This window comes from Erythrolamprus reginae, chromosome 1 (genome assembly GCF_031021105.1).
Source record: "Erythrolamprus reginae isolate rEryReg1 chromosome 1, rEryReg1.hap1, whole genome shotgun sequence".
In the NCBI taxonomy this organism is placed as follows: Eukaryota; Metazoa; Chordata; class Lepidosauria; order Squamata; family Dipsadidae; genus Erythrolamprus; species Erythrolamprus reginae.
This window is the reverse complement of record NC_091950.1, coordinates 183666094-183688489: the sequence shown is the minus strand read 5'-3', so window position 1 is coordinate 183688489 and position 22396 is coordinate 183666094. Positions and strand designations below refer to the sequence as shown.

Sequence of the window (22396 nt, the reverse complement as noted above, 5' to 3'; positions counted from 1 at the left end):
GCTCAAAAGAGAATATGGATATCACTCTGTTCAGAATTAGCAGTCTTTTGAGGTTGGCCTTAAAACGATTTGCCATCACTTCATTTTAGAATTGATTTACATTATTCCTCCTTGCCTTGGATTTATTTACATTCCACCATTGTGTTCAGTGCATAAAAGGCAGCCAGCCATAAAGCTTTTGAAGATCTGAGCCAGTTTTAATCAAACTAGCATCCAAAATGTGCATTTTGTGGTGCCAATTCTCTGTTGTTTATGATGTCAGTGTTTGCAAGGGGGTTCTTTAATGTTTTCAGATTAGAGGATGGCACAACACAACATCCATTGATATCAGTCTGAATCCCATAAATGAAAACTATGCTAATTTATTTTGCTCTACAAAAGGAAATTTCTCCACTTGAACTGAACATGCAATAAACCCAAGGAAACACAAATACACAATAATAATGGAAACAGTATTTCAGAAAAACATTCATTTATGCTCTTTGGATCTTGGATACGAAAAAGTTTTCGAATGTATTATTCTGCTTATCTGAAAAACTGATCTTGGTTAATTTCTGGTTAGTTCCAAATGTGCTTTTCCCCCCCCCCAAAAAAGGCAACTGGATTTTCTGGGTGTTTTTCTTTAAAAATATTTCACTTCTCACCCAAGAAGTGTTTTGGAAAAATGCACCTTTGGGACAACTATGGTTGTCCATGGATATTGAGAATCTCCAAAAAATATTTTGGTTCAGCAAATCATGATAATAAGAAATTATTGTTTAATATGGAAAATGCATTCCCCATATTAAAAAGAGTTTTGGAGGCTCATCTCATCTCATTCTTAGTTGGCTCTGTATTGTCTAGTATCTTTTTGACCTTAAGCATCTCCTTATAATTTTTAGCAGAGGTCACATTTTTGCTTGTTTACACCAGACAGCCATTCTGGTGTCATGTGTGTGTAAATGTATAGTACACAAAGGGTTTTTTTTCTTTTCCCTAATGCAACATATCCAATTCTCTCTAACATGCCTTGGAAGATTCACTACTGGCAACGTGAGCAGAATTCAGAGCAGCAAATCATTATAATTGACCCCATACAAATGAGTGCATGGCAGGTTTAAAATGTTTTTGCAAAGGAATATAAATTTAACATGTTGCAAAGAATATACTGAACATGCATTGAAATGTTGTTAGGTTCATCAGTCAAGTGATATAGTTAAATATTATTGCAAATGAATTATATATGAGAGCCACTACTATATGCAGAACCTTATAACCACAGGAAGGGACTTCCACCATATGAGCCACAGTGGCGCAGTGGTTAGAGTGCAGTACTACAGCCGACTTCTGCTGACTGCTGACTGACAGTTGCCTGCAGTTAGCAGTTCAAATCTCAGTAGCTCAAGGTTGACTCATCCTTCCATCCTTCCAAGGTGTGTAAATTGAGGACCCAATGTTGAGGCCAATACGTTGACTCTGTAAACTGCTTAGAGAGGGGGTATATACATCTAAGTGCTAATGCTATTGCAGCTAATGGGAGGAAAATAATTATGCCTATTAAAATATGGCATTATTGAAGGGCTTCAGAGGAAAACATGTCAGAGAAATAAGGGGTATAAGATCTAGAGTCACGCTTAACTACTTCCATCTCTGAACTTTCCACTATCAAAACTACCAAGACCTCAACTTACCAAGAATGATAGCAAAAATAAGGTTAAGTGGAATCAGGATTCTGGTGATTAGAAGTGATTGGAAGTGGATTATGGCCTCTTAAAGATGCCAGACACAATAACTGATTGATATATCACCATAAATCATGGTTTATTTTAACTGTGGGCTGGTGGATAAATCAGAGAGGTTTGACAAAAGTGCAAATGACATACCAAGGCTGGGATCACACATCAGATTAAAGCACAAACTACTGTAGCAAATCTCATTATCAATCAGCATGACACTGAATATAGCTAATGTGTGCCCCATCCTTCTGAGATTCTTAATCTCTGCCATATTCTTAATCCCTACCATATAGCCATTATTAAAAACATGCATTACTTCACTGAAACAGAAAACATTGGCACATAGGCTGGAAGCAACATTTTAGAATCTATAGTAACATCCTTCCTGGGCTAACAATAATACCTTTTGGGGACATAAAATAATATATTTTTGGGGACAAGAAACCCTAGGTTAGTACAGTACACTCATAAAAGTTTGTTTGTTTGTTTATTATTTTGATTTATATGCCTTCCAATCCCATGAGACTCAGGGTGGCTAAAGTAAATGTCAGATCATGTTGCTTCCAGGTGAAAATAAAGTGAAAATAAAGGGAAGTGGACATTGAAGTGGGTGCTAGTGCATAATCTATGAATTACTGTACATCCATTTAGCTGTATAAGATGTTCTTGTAATGAGCTACCAAGGAATTAGGAAAACTTTGTCTACTTGGCAGCAGGAGGGCAGATTAAATCATTCAGGTTTGTCCTACAGATAGTACAAAGATATATCATTATCAATGAGGATGATTGGGGGTGGACAGTTAAATATAATTCTGGAGAATCAAACATAAAAGAGGATCAAATTTTGTTTGCTGATGCCATTATGATGCAATGAAGATACAAGTGGCTAGATCCCCATACAAGGATTTTCATCTGAAGGAATATCAATAGGGAAGGGTGGCCAAGAGGATAACTCCATAAATACCAGAAGGTGTCACCTATAACTAGTGGATTTATTCTGTCCTGCCTGGAGAAACATAGATGGAGGCAGATCAGTCTTGGGGTTGCCTCAGGATTTGATAAGAGCTATAACTTTGGTAAGCAAACCTCTATTTATGGGTGGCTGACTGCTAACTCTGAATTTTCCCCGTTCAGTATATGAATTTATACATAAAGATTGAATGTAGAAAATACCAATTTCATACTTGTAAGATATAGACAATATGAAAATGTAGTAGACTTCTTATTTGTTATATACAACAACATATACCGTACATTATATATGTATATGGCTCAAAAAAATAAAGGGAACACTCAAATAACACATCTTAGATCTGAAATATTTTCATTGAACACTTTGTTCTGTACAAAGTTGAATGTGTACAACAAAATGTGGAATTGATTGTAGATCAGTTCGAGGTTGGAGACCCGTGTCATGAACACCAATAGTAGCATGGAGAAACCAAGGAAACACCAAGATGAAAAATCAGCCACTTGCAGGGGATGGGGATGGATGTTTTGCACCATTTAACCCCAATAAACCAAAGGTGTTCAGATTCAGTTATGTTTGGGTGAGGAGTAAAAGAACTTAGAATGCTTAAAACTCTCCAGAGGAGAGATTCTTTGTGGTACTACACTGGCAATAGCATGCCTTGAATCTGTGTGTCATGAAGGCTATGTTGATGCCTAACACCCCCCTTTGGAATATGACCATTGTACTCATATACATAGTTGGAATTTTAACAGCTAAACTGATTCAGACATTGCAGCTGCTGATCCTTTGTAACCAACATAAAAGATGAAAGCGGGATTTGTGACCTTACAAGCAAGTAAATATACAGAGTTGCACAGAAAGTAGCTCCCTTTTAGTATAGAATTTAATGCCAGTATTAACAATTGAGGACCAGGTGGTACTTTGGAATGAAGCATGACATCATTTTGTCATCAAATAGAATTTCTAAAGTAGCAAAAGATCTCTCTCTCTCTCTCTGAGCCCCTGCAGGGGGGTTTCCCCGCCCCAAAAGGCAATGCTGTCCTTTCAGTTATGGTTCTAATTACTTCTGCACCAAGGTGAAGGAATAAAGCCAAGACTTGTAATAATACACATCATCATCTGCTCCAGGAAGTCTATTGACTCACCTGGCAGCTTGCTGTGAAACCATCACCGCACCTGGTAGCTTACCAGAAGCAGAATTGCCTTCTCTCAATCCTCAATAAAACTCAGTGTTCTGATGACTTCTCATGTGAACCACAAGCTGACATAATGGTTAACTGGAACACAATCAGCAAATGGTGGACAAGTGAGTCATACACACAAAAAACCTCCCCAAAGATAATATTTATTTATTTTATTTATTTGGTTAGATTTCTATAATTATAGTTGCTTTCAAACACCACCAGGAATAATCAGAACCACACATCTGGGAAGACAAGGCCTCTATACTGAATCATGGTGCAATGAAGAAGTGTGCAAAGATTTATCAATGCTATTTGATCTTTCAATATAATGATGGTGCTTATATATAAAGATGCACCTATAGCAGCGCCATGAACTCAACAGACAACTCTATTGAACTCTGAACTCCTTGGTAAGGCCACACTTGGAATACTGCATTCAGTTTGGTTGCCACAATGTAAAAGGGATGTGGAGACTCTAGAAAAAGTGCAGGGAAGAGAGACAAAGGTGATTAGGGGCCAGGAGGCTAAAGCATATGAAGAACAGTTGCAAGAATTGGGCATGGCTAGTTTAATGAAAAGAAGGACCAGGAGTTGCCACAAAGAGAAGGAATCAACCTGTTCTCCAAAGCAACTGAGGCAATGGTTGGAAACTAAACAAGGAGAGAAGTAACTTAGAATTAAGGAGAAATTTCCTGACAGTTAGAACAATTAATCAGTGGAACAACTTGCCTCCAGAAGTTGAGAATGCTCCAACACTGGAAGTTTTTAAGAAGAAGCTGGATAACCATTTGTCTGAAGTAGTGTAGGGTTCCTTACCTAAGCAGGGAGTTGGACTAGAAGACTTCCAAGGTCCCTTCCAATTCTATTGTTATTATTATTATAGACAGTGGTGTAAGCCAGGAGAGGATCAACATTTGAAGAGCTGTGGTGGCACAGTGGTTAGAATGCAGTACTGCAGGCTACTTCTGCGGATTGCCAGCTGACTGCAATTTGGCAGTTCAAATCTCACCAGGCTCAAGGTTGACTCAGTCTTCCATTCTTCCGAGGTTGGTAAAATGAGGACCCAGATTGTTGGGGGCAGTAGACTGACTCTCTAAACCACTTAGAGAGGGTTGTAAAGCACTCTGAAGCAGTATCTAAGTAAGGACTATTGCTATATGACCTAAACCAAGAGTTGATCTATAACTCTTCCATCCAGTCTTGAAAATTACCACTGTCTGTGGATGAACAATTGGAAAAATGAGAAACCTCAGAATACTTGGCAATGCTGAGAAACTGCTTAATTCAAAAGGTCTGTTCAGGAATAGTGATGGGCAAACCCAACGGTGTTCAGGTTCAGCAAGTTCGGACAAACTTTACACAAAATTCGGCCGAACCCGAACCGAACCCGAACTCGAATGGGGAATCCCTCCCACGAAGAGATTCCGGGGTGGAGCTTTGAGGTCAATGGCAGGTTGCTAAGGACGCCAAGGTGATCACTTCCTGGATTCCATGTAAAAAATATACATGTTTATTTTTACGTGAAAGGACCGCCCTCTGCTTGCAGTGCCGCTGCGGTCCTTTTTCGAAAAAATAACAATGTTTATTTTTACGCGAAGACCTCCCTTTGAAGGAGCTGGGGAATCCCTCCCACGAAGAGATTCCGGGGGCGGAGCTTTGACATCACCGGCAGGTTGCTAAGGATGCCAAGGTGATCACTTCCTCGATTCCATGGAATTCAGGAAGTGATCACCTTGGTGTCCTTAGCAACCTGCCAGTGACGTCAAAGCTTCTAACGCCGAACAGGACCCCGAACTTTGCCCGAAGTTTCAAAAAATTTCGGGTTCGTGTTCGGCATACCAAACACTGCAAAATTCGGTACGGACCCGAATTGTGCGAGTTCGATTCACCCATCACTATTCAGGAATACAGGTAGTCAATTTACAACCATTCAAAATTACAACACTGAAAAAAGCAACTTATAACCATTCTTCACACTTGGCACTTGCCTCATGGCAACCGGCATGTATCTATGAATGTTGCAATGTCCCAGGGCCACATGATCACCACATGCGACTTTCTGAAAAGCAAAATCAATCAGGAAGCCAGATTCAATTGTGTTACTAACTTAACTGCAATTATTCAGGCAATAGAATAGAGTAGAATAGGATAGGATAGAATAGAATAGAATAGAATAGAATAGAACAACAGAGTTGGAAGGGACCTTGGAGGTCTTTTAGTCCAATCCCCTGCTTAGGCAGAAAGCCCTACACCACTTCAGAGAAATCATTATTTAACATCCAACCGTAACTTCAACTCCCAGAATTCCTCCTCCAGTCATTCTAGCTCAGGAATGAGAGTTGAAGTCCACAAGTCTTAAACTTGCACCCTTAACCCAGGGGTCTTCAAATTTGACAGCTTTAAGACTAGTGGAATTCAACTCCCAGAATTCCTCCTTTAATCATGCTAGATCAGGTAAATTAGAAGGCAATTTCTGTTTTTTCACAGAAATGGGGACATTATGATTTCCCCCAATCCCCAGGAGCTCTCTGCAGGCTCCCCAGACCCTTTGCCTACCCCATTTTTTTGTGAAAGAAATGGGTAAAAATGACCCATTTTTTGCAAAAAACAGGGACATTTTTGCCATCCCCCAGCACCATGAGCTCTCTGCAGACTTTCCAGACCTTCTGTCTAAAAATTAGATGCAGGGATGGGGCTTTGGGACAGTAAAAATGTTTGCATTTGGTGTATGACATGCTGACCTTTCCACTCTCTTTGGGGGAGGGGGAGGTGTGACTTATACTCTGAAAAAATATGATGTGTGTGTGTGTGTGTGTGTAACATATTTTATAATGAAAATGAAGGGAGACTAGTATAGATCTATTTCAAGCTATTTAGCTCTCATCAGCTAGCCATACCCTTACCAGGATTTGAACCTGGGTGTTCTGCCTTTAAGGCAGTAGCTGACTATAAGGCAGTAGCTAAGCCAGGTTCTCCTTCTCTGTCAGCTTGTATCAGGGAAGAGTTATATAAGTTCTTTCTGTCGAATCCTCCTATATTTGGGTATATCAGGGTGATTCAACAGAAAAATCCATGTGTGTTTGGAACAGCTTATTCTCTCTCTTAGTTCTTGGGTTGGTGATACATCTGCATGAGCAAAAATACTGTGCACTGATGTGGTTGCCTAGTCCGGTAATGAAATGTCTTCTAGGAGAAAAACAAGTTCAGACAATATCAACAAATCTATCCTGAGCTATCCTAATTCTCCATTATTGCAACCAGAAACAATTCAGACATCAAATAAGCTTATTCTCAGGGTGATCCTGATTCCTTACCATGAAGTGATATTCTGTTGAGTTTGGATAGCAGATTCCAGAGGGGGGACCATTCTCCTGCCTCCGGTCTTCATCTCTGTGCTCCTCTAATAACTGTATGGAAGAAGGGGTGATTGTAGCATGTTGCTTCGGGAACAAACATAGCAAAGACAAACATTACTGACTCCACAGGAAAAGTTATTGCCTGTCTTCAAAATAATCAGGATAAGACCAGTGAAGAGCTGCAAAAAATTTAACTACCACACTGTGGGCGTGGCTTATTGTGTGGGTGTGGCTTGATAGTCATGAGACTAGGTGGGAGTGGCTTGATAATCATGTGACCGGGGTGGCTTAAAGGTCATGTGACTGGGTGGGAGTGGCTTACCGACCAAAATAAGTTTTCAAATAGATACTTGGATTCTTTTTCAGTTGATTAAGTCACATTATTTGAATAGCCACAAAAAGGACAAATGATAGACAACATTATTTGTTGAGGAGCACAGTAACATTTTAAGGTTTTGTACTGAACCCACAAGGTTCAGTATGATAACAGATTAGGCAAGTAGCTCAATTTTCTTTAATTGCTATAAAAGTTCAGTTCTAGATAATGATTAAAATGATTAAAGCATTTATGGGTAAAACACACTATTTAATTATTTCCCATTTTAAAAGTAATTAAGGATCATACTAAAGTACTAGAGATTACTGGATAAGACAAAGGGTCAGATAGGTATGAGTAGCTGTATGAGTGTTATGAAACAACCCTCCAAACCCTCATAGTTCTCATTTTGCTGAAGGTTAATGGACATGTCATAAAAGAGCAGAGTATGGTTGGATATACACATTGTGCTGAATCATAATTACAATTTCTGGAACAAGACATATTTGTTAGGGTCTTTACATCACAGATCATGGTTTACAAAGCATTTTGGCTCAGCATAGTATCATATCTCCTTGGATATGTCCTGTCTATTGAAGCACAGAAAAACACATAAAGGTCTCAGGCACATATAATGATAAATTATTCTTTAGTACATCATAATACTAAACAAGTATACAAGTCATTATTTAGTACAGGAATGGCCAACTTGCCTTTGTCAAAGGCCACTCTAATAATTGATAAATGATTGACAAATAGAAAGGTATTCTATTTGTATTCTATAGTATCAGAATACAAAGGTATTTGCAGTCGCTGAAAATCTGTCAGCATTAAATAAGTTGTTCAAAACTACATCCATTGACTTCTGAGCCACAGTTAGTGGTTCCTAGCCAGGAACCTTAAATGTCTTTTCTGTGTCACTGAAAAATGTTTTAGAGCAGCAGCACATAGAAGATGCCTGACAAAGAAATTCTAAGCACAATATTACATCATACAAATTCTCAAAATTCAGCTGAGTTCTCAAAAGGAACTTGATGCCGTATGAGTGTAAAAGCCTGTTCTGACTACTATATTGTTACAATAAATGTGCAAGCACTGAAAATACATTGTTTGAAAATTTATGTATACAGTACATCTAATTGCATGCCACCTATATTCACTGTGAATCTTAAGATGCATTTTGTAGCCTCTACAGTGACCTGTTCCAAACCCAGGCTATTAAACTGTAATTATTTTCTTCAAGGGCAGATCAAACTCCACACACTTTTATCCATAAATAAAATATATTATATCCCCTGTATTTTAAAAAAAATGACTCTACAAAGTGCATACAGTGGTACCTCGAGATACGAGTTTAATTCGTTCCGGACCTGGGCTCTTAAGTCGAGCAGCTCTTATCTCGAACGACTTTTCCCCATAGGAATTAATGTAAATAATTTTAATTGGTTCCAGCCCTCAAAAAACTCACAAAGTTAGTCTAAATTATGCAGAAAGGCATGTTTTTAATGAAGAAATGTACATGTACATATAAATGAATAATGAAGTTTCTTTCACTTAACTTGTAAACTTTCTTAAACTTTTAAATTTACATATGTTCAACTTCTCTGCCACCCAATCCTGTAGGACAGAGGTCCCCAACCCTTTTTGCACCAGGGACCGGCTTTAAGCGATCAAGAGAGGAATGGGTGAATGAATGGACGGAGGGTGGGAAGGAAGGAAGGAAAGAGGGAAGGGACAGGAACAGAGGAAGGAAGCAAGGAAACTTATGAAAGGGGAGAGTAAGAGAGGAATGAGTGAAGGGAGGGAGGGAAGAAGGTGGGAAGGAGAAAGAAAAGAAGAAATAGAGGAAGGGAAGGTAAAAGAGAGAAAGAAAAAGAAAGAAAGAAAGAAAGAAAGAAAGAAAGAAAGAAAGAAAGAAAGAAAGGGGAAAGGGACAGGAACAGAGGAAGGAAGCAAGGAAACTTATGAAAGGGGAGAGTAAGAGAGGAATGAGTGAAGGGAGGGAGGGAGGGAAGAAGGTGGGAAGGAGAAAGAAAAGAAGAAATAGAGGAAGGGAAGGTAAAAGAGAGAAAGAAAAAGAGCAAGAAAGAAAGCTGCAAGCACCCCCCCGAGCCCCCCAGGCCGGCTGCAACCTTTTAAAACACGCGCGCCGCTTCGCAGCTGTCTCCTGAAGCCGAACGCGGAAGTTAGCGTTTGGCTTCAGGAGACAGCTCCTTGGCGCTTGTATCTCGAATTTGGGCTTGTAAGTAGAACAAAAATATCTCTCCCCTCCCAGCTCTTATCTCGAGTTGCTCTTAAGTAGAGCAGCTCTTATGTCGGGGTTCCACTGTATTTTCTTCTTTTTAAAAAAAAAAAACCCACTCTACTTTGTATTATTATTTATTTTTGTTTGGAACTGATAGATAAGAGTTTGCTGCTTAGCAACCTGCTAAATCATTTCAAATTGCCAACATTTTGTTTTCCTTCTTTTTTAAGTAGAGGAGCCCTGCCTTTTAGGGAGAAGGCATTTCACACAAGCTGAGAGGAATTGCTAATACTTTGGAAGACAGACTCAGGATTCAGAAGGATCTTGACAAACTTGAGCCCTGGGCCCTCTCCAACAAGATGCAGTTCAGAGGAGAAAAATAAGGTCCTGCACTTAGGCAGGAACAACCAAATGCATAGGTACAGATTAGGTGGTACCAGGTTTAAAAGTAGTAACTGTGAGGGTTCACTAGGGTTCTTAGTGAACCCACACTTAAATATGAGCCAGCAATGTGCTGAAGCTGCCAAAAAAGCCAATACAATTCTGGGACGCACCCACAGAAAGATAACATCAAGATCACGAGAAGTGATAATGCACTTATGAGGCCACACTTGAAATACCATGTCCCATTCTGGTCATCATGATATTAAAAAGGTGATGAAAACCTAGAATGATAACATGAGATGGGATGGAATATAGAATAGAATAGAATGGAATGGAATGGAATGGAAATAGAATAGAATAGAACAGAACAGAACAGAACAGAATAACAGAGTTGGAAGGGACCTTGGAGATCTTCTAGTCCAACCCCCTACTTAGGCAGGAAACCCTACACCACTTCAGACAAATGATTATCCAACATCGTCTTAAAAACTTCCAGTGAGCATTCACAACTTCTGGAGGCAAGCTGTTCCACTGGCTAATTGTTCTAAGTTGCTTCTAAGTTGCTTCTGTCCTTGATTAGTTAGTTCTAAGTTGCTTCTGTCCTTGATTAGTTTCCACTCATTGCTTCTTGTCCTACTCTCAGGTGCTTTGGAGAATAGCTTGACTCCCTCTTATTTGTGGCAATCCCTGAGATATTGGAACACTCCTATCATGTCTCCCCTAGTCCTTCTTTTCATTAAACTAGACATATCTAGTTCCTGCAACCGTTCTTCATATGTTTTAGTCTCCAGTCCCCTCATCATTTTTGCTGCTCTTCTCTGCACTCTTTCTAGAGCAGGGGTGGGCAATTAATTTTGCCATGGGACCACATGAGAAATTGGGATGGTTTTAGAGGGTCGGACTAATATAATTAATTAATATAATTAACTCCGTTCTACCCACTTCCTTGTTTTCTTTCTCCCAAATTACACCCACCCCCATACACACAGACACACAAAGAACGCAAACCTCCCCCCTGTTCCTTATTTATTTATTTGCCCCTCTGCTTTCCTCCCCCTCCTCCCTTCACTTCTTCACTCACGCTGCCCCACCCCAGCAGCCCACACCCTCACTCCCGGCTGGCCCCGCCCCCGCATTATCACAATAACACTCACTTATGGCACAATAATACCCAATACGGCATGAAGCCGCCCACCCGTCTTCCTCCCCTCTGTGTCAGCCCACTGCCGCCTCCCCAAACAGCCCTCTGCCCTTGCATCCTATCCTCTGGGCTGTTGTCCCCCCCCCCCTTCTCGGCTGCCCAGCCTCTTCCAGGCGCAGTTGGGCTGCTGCTGCTTCCCCCTGAGCCTCAGCAACTGCCCCCCATCCCAACCCGCTGCCTTTTGTCCGGCACCGCAGAGGAGAGCCGTGAGGAAAGAGGGATTGTTGGTTTCCTGTGGCAAAATGAGACTAAAAAGGGCGACCCTGATTTGTCCCGCGATGGTGGGGCTCTAAGAGAGCCTTGTTGGTGGGTGCTTTTTTGTCCTGTTCATTCTAGGCGCTTGTTTCCCCCCCCCCCCCACACTCCATGGCTTCCTCCTCCAGGAAGCTGGTCACAGATAGCGGGCAAGCCGGTCACAGACAGTGGGTGGGCCGCCCCTTGCCCAGGTGTTCTAGAGCCTAAACATCTTTTTTTATATCGTGGTGACCAAAACTGAATGCCATATTCCAAGTGTGGCCTTACCAAGTCATTATAAAGTGGCATTAACACTTTACATGATCTTGACTCAATCCCTCTGTTAATGCAGCCTAGAACTGTGTTGGCCTTTTTAACAGCTGCTGCACACTGCTGGCTCGTATTGAAATGGTTGTCCACTAGGACTCCTCTCACAGTTACTACTGTTAAGCAATGTACCACATATACTGTACCTGTGCATTTTGTTTTTCTTGCCTAAATGTAGAACCTATTTGTTTCACCATTGAATTTCATTTTGTTAGATAGCGGGCAATGTTCAAGTCTATAAAGATCCTTCTGTATCTTGAGCCTATCTTCTGCTGGTTTGATGTCATCTTCAAATTTGATGAGTTCCCAATCTATCCTCTCGTCCAAATAATTGATGAAGATGTTGATGTGTACTGGGCCTAAAACAGAGCCTTTGGGTACTCCACTAAATACATCCCTCCATGTAAATGCAATTCCATTGAGCATTACACGTTGAGTGCAGTTGGTCAGCCAGTTTTGAATCCATCTGATGATGTTGCTGTCTAACCCAAATTTTTCTACTTTTTCTAGTAATAAGTTATGGTCTACTCTATCAAATGCCTTACTGAAATCCAAGTACCTGTAAACTGAAGTCCAAGTAAAAGGATAGGATGGGATGGGATGGGATGGGATGGGATAGGAGAGGATAAGCTGAGTCCATTTTGGAGTGAATGGCATATAAATACAATAAATAAATAAATAAATACAATAAATAAATAAATAAATAAATACAATAAATAAATAAATAAATACAATAAATAAATAAATAAATAACCTTTGTCATTTTTTACTGTGAACACATTGGCACACATTAAAAATGAAATTGTGTTGACTATTCTCAACAGAAAATATATATCTACCCATAGATATACATAATACATATACACACATGATATTACATACATACATACATACATACATACATACATACATACATACATACATTAATCTTTGTCCGTTTTGAATCCATAGCAGGAAAAGGAAGCTTGAGAGTTCACAAGATTGATACTATGGAACAAAACTGAAAGTGTGCAGAGAAGAGCAGCAAACAAGGTTTGGAGGCTAAATTATATGATGAATGGTTGAGGGAACTAGGTATGTTTAACCCATCAAAGTGAATGACTGAAAAGGGGACATGATAATTGTCTTCCAGTCCTTGAGGGGCTGTCACAGAGAAGGGGAATTGACTTATTCTCCAAAGCACCAGAGGGCAGGACAAGAAGTAATGGCTGGAAGCTTGTTAAAGAGAGACCCATCCTAGAAGTAAGGAGAAATTTCCTCAGTATGAACAATTAGTCAATGGAGTAGCTTGCCTCCTGGAGTTGTGACTGCTCCATCACTGGAGGCTTCAGAAATTGACTGGATAACCATTTGACTGGGATGGCATAAGGTCTCCTATCAAGGGGCTGGACTAGAAGATCTCCAAGGTCCCTTCCAGCCCTATGATTCTATGTTCTTTGTTACATATTCTATGACTATCATTATTATTTTACACATAACTGGGGCAGAGCCTCAAGTCTGGCTGTTTGGTCAGGCTCTTTTTCTGTAGAGGTGACAGGTTATAACCCTGAACTTAGCAGCAGGCACCAACTTACAGAATCCTTTCTCCACCACACTTTCTTTTTTCCAATCAGTCACACTACATAAGATGTTATTTTGTACCAGTTCCAAGGGCAAAAACGGTTTTGACGCTAATAGGCTGCAGTCCGTCTAGCTGCTCACTGCTGGCTCTCTTTCTCTTTGGCTAATTCACAGTATTTTATGTATGTATGTACGTACGTACATACGTACGTACTTACTTACTTACTTACTTACTTACTTACTTACTTACTTACTTACTTACTTCTCTGCCTGGGCTTCTGTAAGAATTTAAACCACCCTTCTGGATGAAGGAAGAGGGAACTTGCATTTTGGAGGGGAGGAACTCGATTTTAGCAAAGCTTGTTCATACGGCTTTCAGAAATATCCACAGGAAATGGCACAGAAGGCAGCTGCGGTTTCCGAAGGCAAAGTGCTTTGCTTGTAAGGACCATTTATGTCCTTCCACCCACCTCCCTTCAACAGTAGAAAGATGTCAGGGTATTTGGGTACAGGTTTCATAACAATGCAGCAAACCGCCAGGCAAATTATTTTAAAAACTCCAAGGGGACTATTGTTATTTTTAAAATGGCAACGTGCCAGCCATTAGCATTATTTTTAAAAATGACAGGAGATCTGCTTAGATTTCCAGAAAGTTCAAGCAGATTGTACTTCCCCCTAATCCCTTCCTCATTCTGTTATATGCAGACAAAGATCCTCTGGCTTAGAAGCAATTTTCCAAGTAGTTTTTTAGGGCAAGCCTGTATTTTGTAACGGGAGCAATGTCTTATGGCAGCCATTTTGTAAACAAGACAGTTCTTCCCCATTTTGTCAGATTGCCTGCAATGTTTTTTCACGATTCTAGATGTCTCTAGTCCTAAAGCACTGCTTAACGATAAACTGGTATGGTAGAAAGATCTTGTTTCCACTGAACCAACACTTTCAACCACAACTTTATCTCCATTGCTCCAAAGAGGATTTGAACTAAAGAGCAGAAAGTTAAAGAGATTTTGGATAAATCTCTTTAGAATAAATATCCTAATTTAGCCCTAAAATACATGCAACTGTGGAGCAGACTAACCTGTGAAAGAAATCATATTTAAAATTGAAATCCAATCCATTTATTTAAATCCAAATTTGAAAAATATTTCATTAAAGTGAAACTAACTTTAAAAAATACAGATGTGAACAAGACTTCTAACTGTACTCTGTCCTACTCGCTACTGATAATGTGAGGGTGAAATGAGATAGAGGTGAATAAACTCTAGCAGCTTTCTCTCTGAAAAAAAGAGAAGATAAATGAACTGAGAATTTTAGAACTGGGCAAGACTGCAAAGTTTGAGTATGAATGCAAGGGATTAAGGAAGAAAATTTTAAAAAGTCTTTTTAAGATGAAGAACCTTTTTGATGAGAAGCAAAATTTCTTTAAAGAAAAACAAGAAAGTCCAATTGTCTTCTGAAAAACACATTGGGGACAATCTTCCAACTTGTAACTCAAATTAAATATGTCCTGTGTCTTTGGGACAAGGGGGCAAGGGGCTTTCAATGTCAAATTTTTGAAAAACTATCAGAGATGTTTAATTCCAATATTTCTGAACTGAGGATGAGCTGGATTTGATGATATCCACCCCTGCAAACCTATGACTTTTATAACAAATAGTTTCTCTAGAATGCAGTATTTGAACAAAAATGCTTAGAACAATTCAGGAATGCCTGCTTTACAGTTTTAAAACTGCAATTTGAGGGGGGGAAGCAAATTCAATGCCAGGGAAATGCATACCTATTGGAAGAGGGGGACAGCAAAAGACAATTCACCCATCATGTATCATCATGCAAATGATATAATTACATTAAAGAGTATGCGGAGGAAGAAATGCTTGGTAACCCCAATAGCAAACTCAAAAACATGTCTGAGATAGAGCACTAACCATAATCAACCAGCATTGTTCTATGCAAACTTTCATCCCTTAACATTTTGTAATACAGTGGAACCCCGACATAAGAGCTGCTCTACTTAAGAGCAACTCGAGATAAGAGCTGGGAGGGGAGAGATATTTTTGTTCTACTTACAAGCCCAAATTCGAGATACAAGCGCCAAGGAGCTGTCTCCTGAAGCCAAACGCTAACTTCCGCGTTCGGCTTCAGGAGACAGCTGCGAAGCGGCGCGCGTGTTTTAAAAGGTTGCAGCCGGCCTGGGGGGCTCGGGGGGTGTGCTTGCAGCTTTCTTTCTTGCTCTTTTTCTTTCTCTCTTTTACCTTCCCTTCCTCTATTTCTTCTTTTCTTTCTCCTTCCCACCTTCTTCCCTCCCTCCCTCCCTTCACTCATTCCTCTCTTACTCTCCCCTTTCATAAGTTTCCTTGCTTCCTTCCTCTGTTCCTGTCCCTTCCCCCTTTCTTTCTTTCTTTCTTTCTTGCTCTTTTTCTTTCTCTCTTTTACCTTCCCTTCCTCTATTTCTTCTTTTCTTTCTCCTTCCCACCTTCTTCCCTCCCTCCCTCCCTTCACTCATTCCTCTCTTACTCTCCCCTTTCATAAGTTTCCTTGCTTCCTTCCTCTGTTCCTGTCCCTTCCCTCTTTCCTTCCTTCCTTCCCACCCTCCGTCCATTCATTCACCCATTCCTCTCTTGATCGCTTAAAGCCGGTCCCTGGTGCAAAAAGGGTTGGGGACCTCTGTCCTACAGGATTGGGTGGCAGAGAAGTTGAACATATGTAAATTTAAAAGTTTAAGAAAGTTTACAAGTTAAGTGAAAGAAACTTCATTATTCATTTATATGTACATGTACATTTCTTCATTAAAAACATGTCTTTCTGCATAATTTAGACTAACTTTGTGAGTTTTTTGAGGGCTGGAACCAATTAAAATTATTTACATTAATTCCTATGGGGAAAAGTCGTTCGAGATAAGAGCTGCTCGACTTAAGAGCCCAGGTCCGGAACGAATTAAACTCGTATCTCGAGGTACCACTGTACTATGTACCAAAGGTTTCCATAGCAATAAAAAGTCACTCTCTTTCAGTTTTTAAGGGGGAAATACATATTTATGGGTGAAAGTGTATCTACCAACATTTCAGAATCTGTACCAGCAAAAATATGTTGCTTTTTCTTCTCACCATATACAATATTCTATTTTAAAAACTATGACGGGGCAGTGTTCAATCAAATTAGATCTCTGGTTAATTAATTCAATATGTTTACTTCGTTATGTTTACAGAGAACCATGTAAACTTCTGGTAACTGTGGCAAATATTGTATTATGATGGAGCCAAATTCATAACAGATAGAGTAATATCATCCTCCCCATCTAAAGTTAGCATGGGCTGCTGCCCATCAGGTTATAAATGAATGGCTCTCAATCTTCATATATTTTAAGTCCCACCAATTTCAACTGGAAAATATATTTATAATTTGTGCTTCATGCTGAATGCTTCAAAAGTATAGCAGCACACATACACACAAAAAACCCAGTCATTGCTCAAAGAAATAACAAATTTCTGAAAGTCTGAATGCAAAGAGAGTAGCCAGTTCTAAACTGCAGATAAGGAACACTCTCTCACTGTTCCAGTTCAGTCACCATTGGTGACAGGAAGAAGATAAATCATCTACAGATAAAATGGCATTAAACGTACTTGCCTAGAAGGAGCCTTGAATGGAGAAGGAAAGAAAGAGAGAAAGAAAGAAAAATAATCTCTGGGCTCATCCACACTTTCCCCTTGCTCCAGCGTAATAATGGATAAATTACCAACTACCATGGAAAGGAAGGAAACAAAAGGACACAAAAGGAATTTGTCTTTGGTGCATATGCCCTCAGTGTACAGTGTTCCCTCGATTTCCGCGGGGGATGCGTTCTGAGACCGCCCGCGAAAGTCGAATTTCCGTGAAGTAGAGATGCGGAAGTAAATACACCATTTTTGGCTATGGACAGTATCACAAGCCTTCCCTTAACACTTTAAACCCCTAAATTACCATTTCCCATTCCCTTAACAACCATTTACTCACCATTATTACTGGTACTCACCATTGAATAAGGCACTTAGTGATCCTGATATTTATAAACATAATTATTTATTAACAATAATTATTATTTTTGTTATTTATTTGCAAAAATTATTAGTTTGGCGATGAAGTAGGACGTCATCGGATGGGAAAAACCGTGGTATAGGAAAAAAACCCCACAAAGTATTTTTTTAATTAATATTTTTTGAAAAACCATGGTATAGACCAGGGGTCCCCAACCACCGGGCCGCGGACCAGTACCGGGCCGCGGGGCATGTTGCACCGGTCCGTGGAGTCAGCAGCTGCCGGCCCTCATGCCGCCACCCCCTCCCTCCAGCGCTTCGCCTCCCGCCGGGCAAGAGGCCTCGGGAGGCAGGTTCTGCCGGCCACAGGACGATGGACAGAGGGGCGGGAAGGACCGAGAGGCTCAAGCCTCTTTTGGCTTCTGCCGCGGGGCGCTTTTGCGTTTTTGGCTGGGGGGAGGCAGGAGGGCCAGCCTGACCCCCTGTCTCCAGTGCTTAGCCCCCGCTGGGCAAGAGGGCTTGGGAGGCAGGTTCTGCCAGCCACAGGGCGATGGCGGGAAAGAGGGGCGGGGAGGACCAGCACCCCCATGCTTAATCCCGCCCCCAACCACACCCCTTTCCGCCCCCACCGGGCCATAGAAAAATTGTCATGCTGAAACTGGTCCCTGGTGGAAAAAATGTTGGGGACCACTGGTATAGACTATTCGCGAAGTTCGAACCCGCGAAAATCAAGGGAACACTGTACAGTGTTTCTCTGCCATGTAAGCATTTCATGATTGAATACTATTCCTGAATTTTAATGAATGAATTCAGAGAGACTTCCAGGTTACATACTATTTTATCCAGGTGTTCCTGGAAAGAAAAGTAACAGCAAAGAGAACAGAGGACAAAAAGTCCAAGATATTTCCACTCTTCATTTCCAGACGAGATAATTATCTTCACAAGCTTTTTTTCATGAAGTTAAAATATTTCTTCACAAATTAAGAAAATGAGGAAAGGAAGCTGCGGAACAACATACACTTCAGAAGTCTTTCCAATATCTAGTTAGTCGAGTGCTACCATATGGTACTTTTGTTCACATTGAAATGTACTGGATGCAAAATTAATGAATTCTTCGTTTGATTGGTGCAGACATCAAGCCTATTAATAAAGGCTTATATTAGAATTGGTTTGAAGAACAATTCCCAAATGATGGCTGAGAACTGACAGACGGCTGTGGGAGGTTTGTCAGAGAGTTGTTAGAATGCCAGCAGTGCGTCTGGGAAATAGTGCTGAAAAAAGAAACTCAGGAACAGAATCTTCCAGGTCATCATTAATAACTGATAATTCCTAGATAATCATTTCATTTGTGCTGTGTGTTTACCATGGGTATCTGAGGAAGGAGTCTAGCAAGAAAACTGAACTAAGGGATTGCTTCCAGGGCAACAAGGGATCAGCTAAAAATGGCTGCCTCTAGAGATGTCCTCGTTACAGTGTAAAGAGCATGAGTTGCAATTCCAGGAATAAAATGACATAAATATATTTTGAGCTTCAAAAAATGTATTCTCCTTTTCCTTTCAGTCCCACATTCTAAGAAACCCTTGGCAAACAGATTCACATGAACTAACAAGAACACTATACCTGCGTTTACAAAGTCATACACAGGAATCCTAAGCATATTTTCTGGAAGCCAATTCAATTTTAAGGATACATTTTATTTCAGCATAATTATATTATCAGAAGATTACTACAGTGCCATATTTGGAGATTTTACTAGGCTAGTTTTTCTTCCTTGGAGAAATATCAGTTTATTGATTCTTTGGAACATTGATAGCAGCAGTTTCCTACCTGGTAACGGGTGACACTGCGCTCCAGTAGTAAAACAAGAGCTACGCGCACAGCTAAGGATGTCCGGCATGCACATACATGCAACTCAGTAATATTTTGCTTCTGCACACGCGCAGGAAGCAAAATCTTCTGAGAGGACATGCACAAAAGAGATTTGGGCAATTTGTTTGCTTCTGCGCATGCACGAAAGCCAAAAAATCGCCAACATCTCTCTCTCACGCGCATCCTCTCGCATGATTTTGCTTCCTGCACAAGCGCAGATGCAAAATCTTGCTGGGACACACACGCATGCACGGTAGCGACCTGAAGCTGTATGCACAGCACACCCGTAGTAGCAGTAAGTAGCAACCCCCATGGAAACCAAGCCGCGGCTTTTCTTTTCTTGTACAATGATCCAGAGGAAGAGCAAGGTTAGAGAGAGAAGAACCCCGAGCCGCCCTCCTCCCATGCTGAAGCCGCAGCTTTTCAAACGCGGCACTTCCCCGGGCAGGCAGCTTTGCTCGCTGCTGCAACTCCCCGAATGCCCCAAACGCCTTGTGCCGCAGGGGGGGCGGCCACTTGCAAGCCCCTTGCCTCCACTGTCTCCACTGCCTCCTCTTCCACCGCCCCGCTGCCTGAGCCCGGCAATGTTGTTTACACAGTGCTGGTGGAAGATCCATCATCGCTCCGGAGAGGAGAGTCCGGTGTAGGAACTGCGAGGACAGAACTGGATGGAGTACGCGAAGCCTTTCTCTAACACACACACATACGTCTCCACTCCTTCTCTCCTGGTTTAAGGCACAGGTTAAAAAGGAGCACTGGGCAAGGGGCAGGCGGCGGAGGGGCAAGCGGCATCGGGGTGGGGGGGGTACCATGCTTTTTACATATTTCAATGTTATATTTATTTTGTAAATATAGCATCACTACTTCGCAGTTTTTCATTTTCACAGGTGGTCTTGGAACGCAACCCCCATGAAAAACGAGGGATCGCTGTACATGTTTTTCCAACTTAAATCAGTGAAGGGCTGCAAAAAAATTTACTACCACACTGTGGGTGTGGCTTATTTTGTGGCTGTGGTTTGCCAGCCATTGGACCAGGTGGTCCAATGGCTGGCAAGCCACAGCCACAAAATAAAGTAGCTGTGGGTGGGAATGACTTAATGATCATGTGACGGGGGTGTGGCTTAAACATCATGTGACTGGCTTAAAGGTGGCCAACTTGACATCACTCACGTCAAGGGTTTAGGTTAGGGTTAGGGTGCTTGGCCTCTCCTCGCCTAAAAGAGTCACAATTTCCCTATCTATTTACTATTACTGAACATCCAAAATATACTATTTAATTCTATGTATATATGCCATATGTGTACATTATTACACATAGGCACACAAAAATATACATTATCTACTTTATTTATTTGTTTGTTTGTTTGTTTGTTTGTTTGACTTATATGCTGCCCCACTCCGGGGACTCGAGGCGGCTCACAACATTTTGATAAAAAGATACAATATAAAACATTTCTAAGCCAATTAATAGAATAATTACTTGTAAAAATTTTCTGTCACATTCAATATATTTACTGGGCAGAGCCTGGGGTCTAGTGATCCCAATCCTGCCGACATAGGTGCATTTTCCAGTTCTTATGAAAGGCAAGGAGGGTGGGGGCAGTGCGAATCTCTGGGGGCCACCACAGAGAAGGCTCTTCCCCTAGGACCCACCAAACGACATTGTTTAGTTGACAGGCCAACTCTGTGGGACCTGACAGGGCGCTGGGATTTGTGTGGCAGAAGGTGGTCCTGCAGGTAATCTGGTCCTATGCCATGTAGGACCACTCTGGACCCACTTTGAATTGGGTCCAGAAACCAATTGGCAGCCAATGCAGTCTGTGGAGTGCTGAAGAGACATGGGCATATCTTGGTAGGCCCATAATAGCTTGCGCGGCTGCATTTTGGACAATTTGTAGTTTCCGAACACTTTTCAAAGGTAGCCCCATGCAGACAGCATTGCAGCAGTTGAACTTCAAGGTGATAAGGGCATGTGTGACCATGAGTAAAGACTATATATTGTATATGTATGTAAACAAACATGCATGCACAGCTCTTCTAAAATTATACACATTCAACCTCATTTACTGCGATAGGAAAAACATACCCAGAGCCAAGAAGGGGGAAAAAAGGGGGGGGGATCAAAATTTTACTACGGGTTCTGCATACCTGACCGTATCCGTAGGAACCCACCACTGACTTAAATGTACATTAAGAAGGGTTCAAATTTGAGTCAAAGAAGCCCACACTGTAAATTGATTCCAAAAGAGGCAGTACCTCTGTAGTTGTGGTTGAACGAAATGCCATATTGCTAGCATCTGAGTCAATTCCACCAAGCCTAAGAGCCAGATCAGAGAAGAGTCGGAAGATGAGCATTTGAATAACACCTCCTTGTCTATATTGAACTTCCAAATTCTTAATTTAATCACCAACAATTTTCAAAGAGACCAAGCTTAAAGCTGAAATTATAATTTATTTTATGTGCATACCAGCTATAATGATCCAGAGAATAGAATAGAATAGAATAGAATAGTATTGGCCGTGTGATTGGACACACAAGGAATTTGTCTTGGTGCATATGCTCTCAGCGTACATAAAATAAAATATACATTTGTCAAGAATCATGTGGTACAACACTTAATGATTGTCATAGGGGTCACAATATAAGAAGATACAGTAGTCCCTCGCTATATCGCGCTTCACCTACTGCGGCTTCACTTCATCGCGGGTTTTCAAGAAATATTAATGAGAAAAATCATTCGCGGATCTTCGCTAGTTCGCGGGTTTCTGAGGAAGTCAATCGGCAGATTTAAACAGCCCGCGGAACTCGATCGGCAGGTTTTTCAAAAAAAATATATCTAAAATTGTAAATACTGTATTTAAATACTGTATCTAAAATAAATACTGTGTGGGAAGGGTTTATAAACACTTAAAACAATGAAAACTTACCAAGCAATTACAATATAAATACTTAAATAAGTACTATCAGTCGATAAATTCCCCATCGCGGATTTCACCTATCGCGGCCAGGTCTGGAACGTAA

General features: G+C 40.9%; 1 protein-coding gene across 1 annotated transcript in view; it reads right to left on the bottom strand.

Moving 5' to 3' along the window:
• Positions 1-22396, bottom strand: part of SLC4A10 (solute carrier family 4 member 10) — a 219760-nt gene that overhangs the window by 162991 nt on the left and 34373 nt on the right. The window contains exon 2 of the mRNA XM_070731642.1: positions 7187-7279. Coding sequence (XP_070587743.1) covers positions 7187-7279 — 93 coding nt within the window. The remainder of the gene's footprint in view (positions 1-7186; positions 7280-22396) is intronic.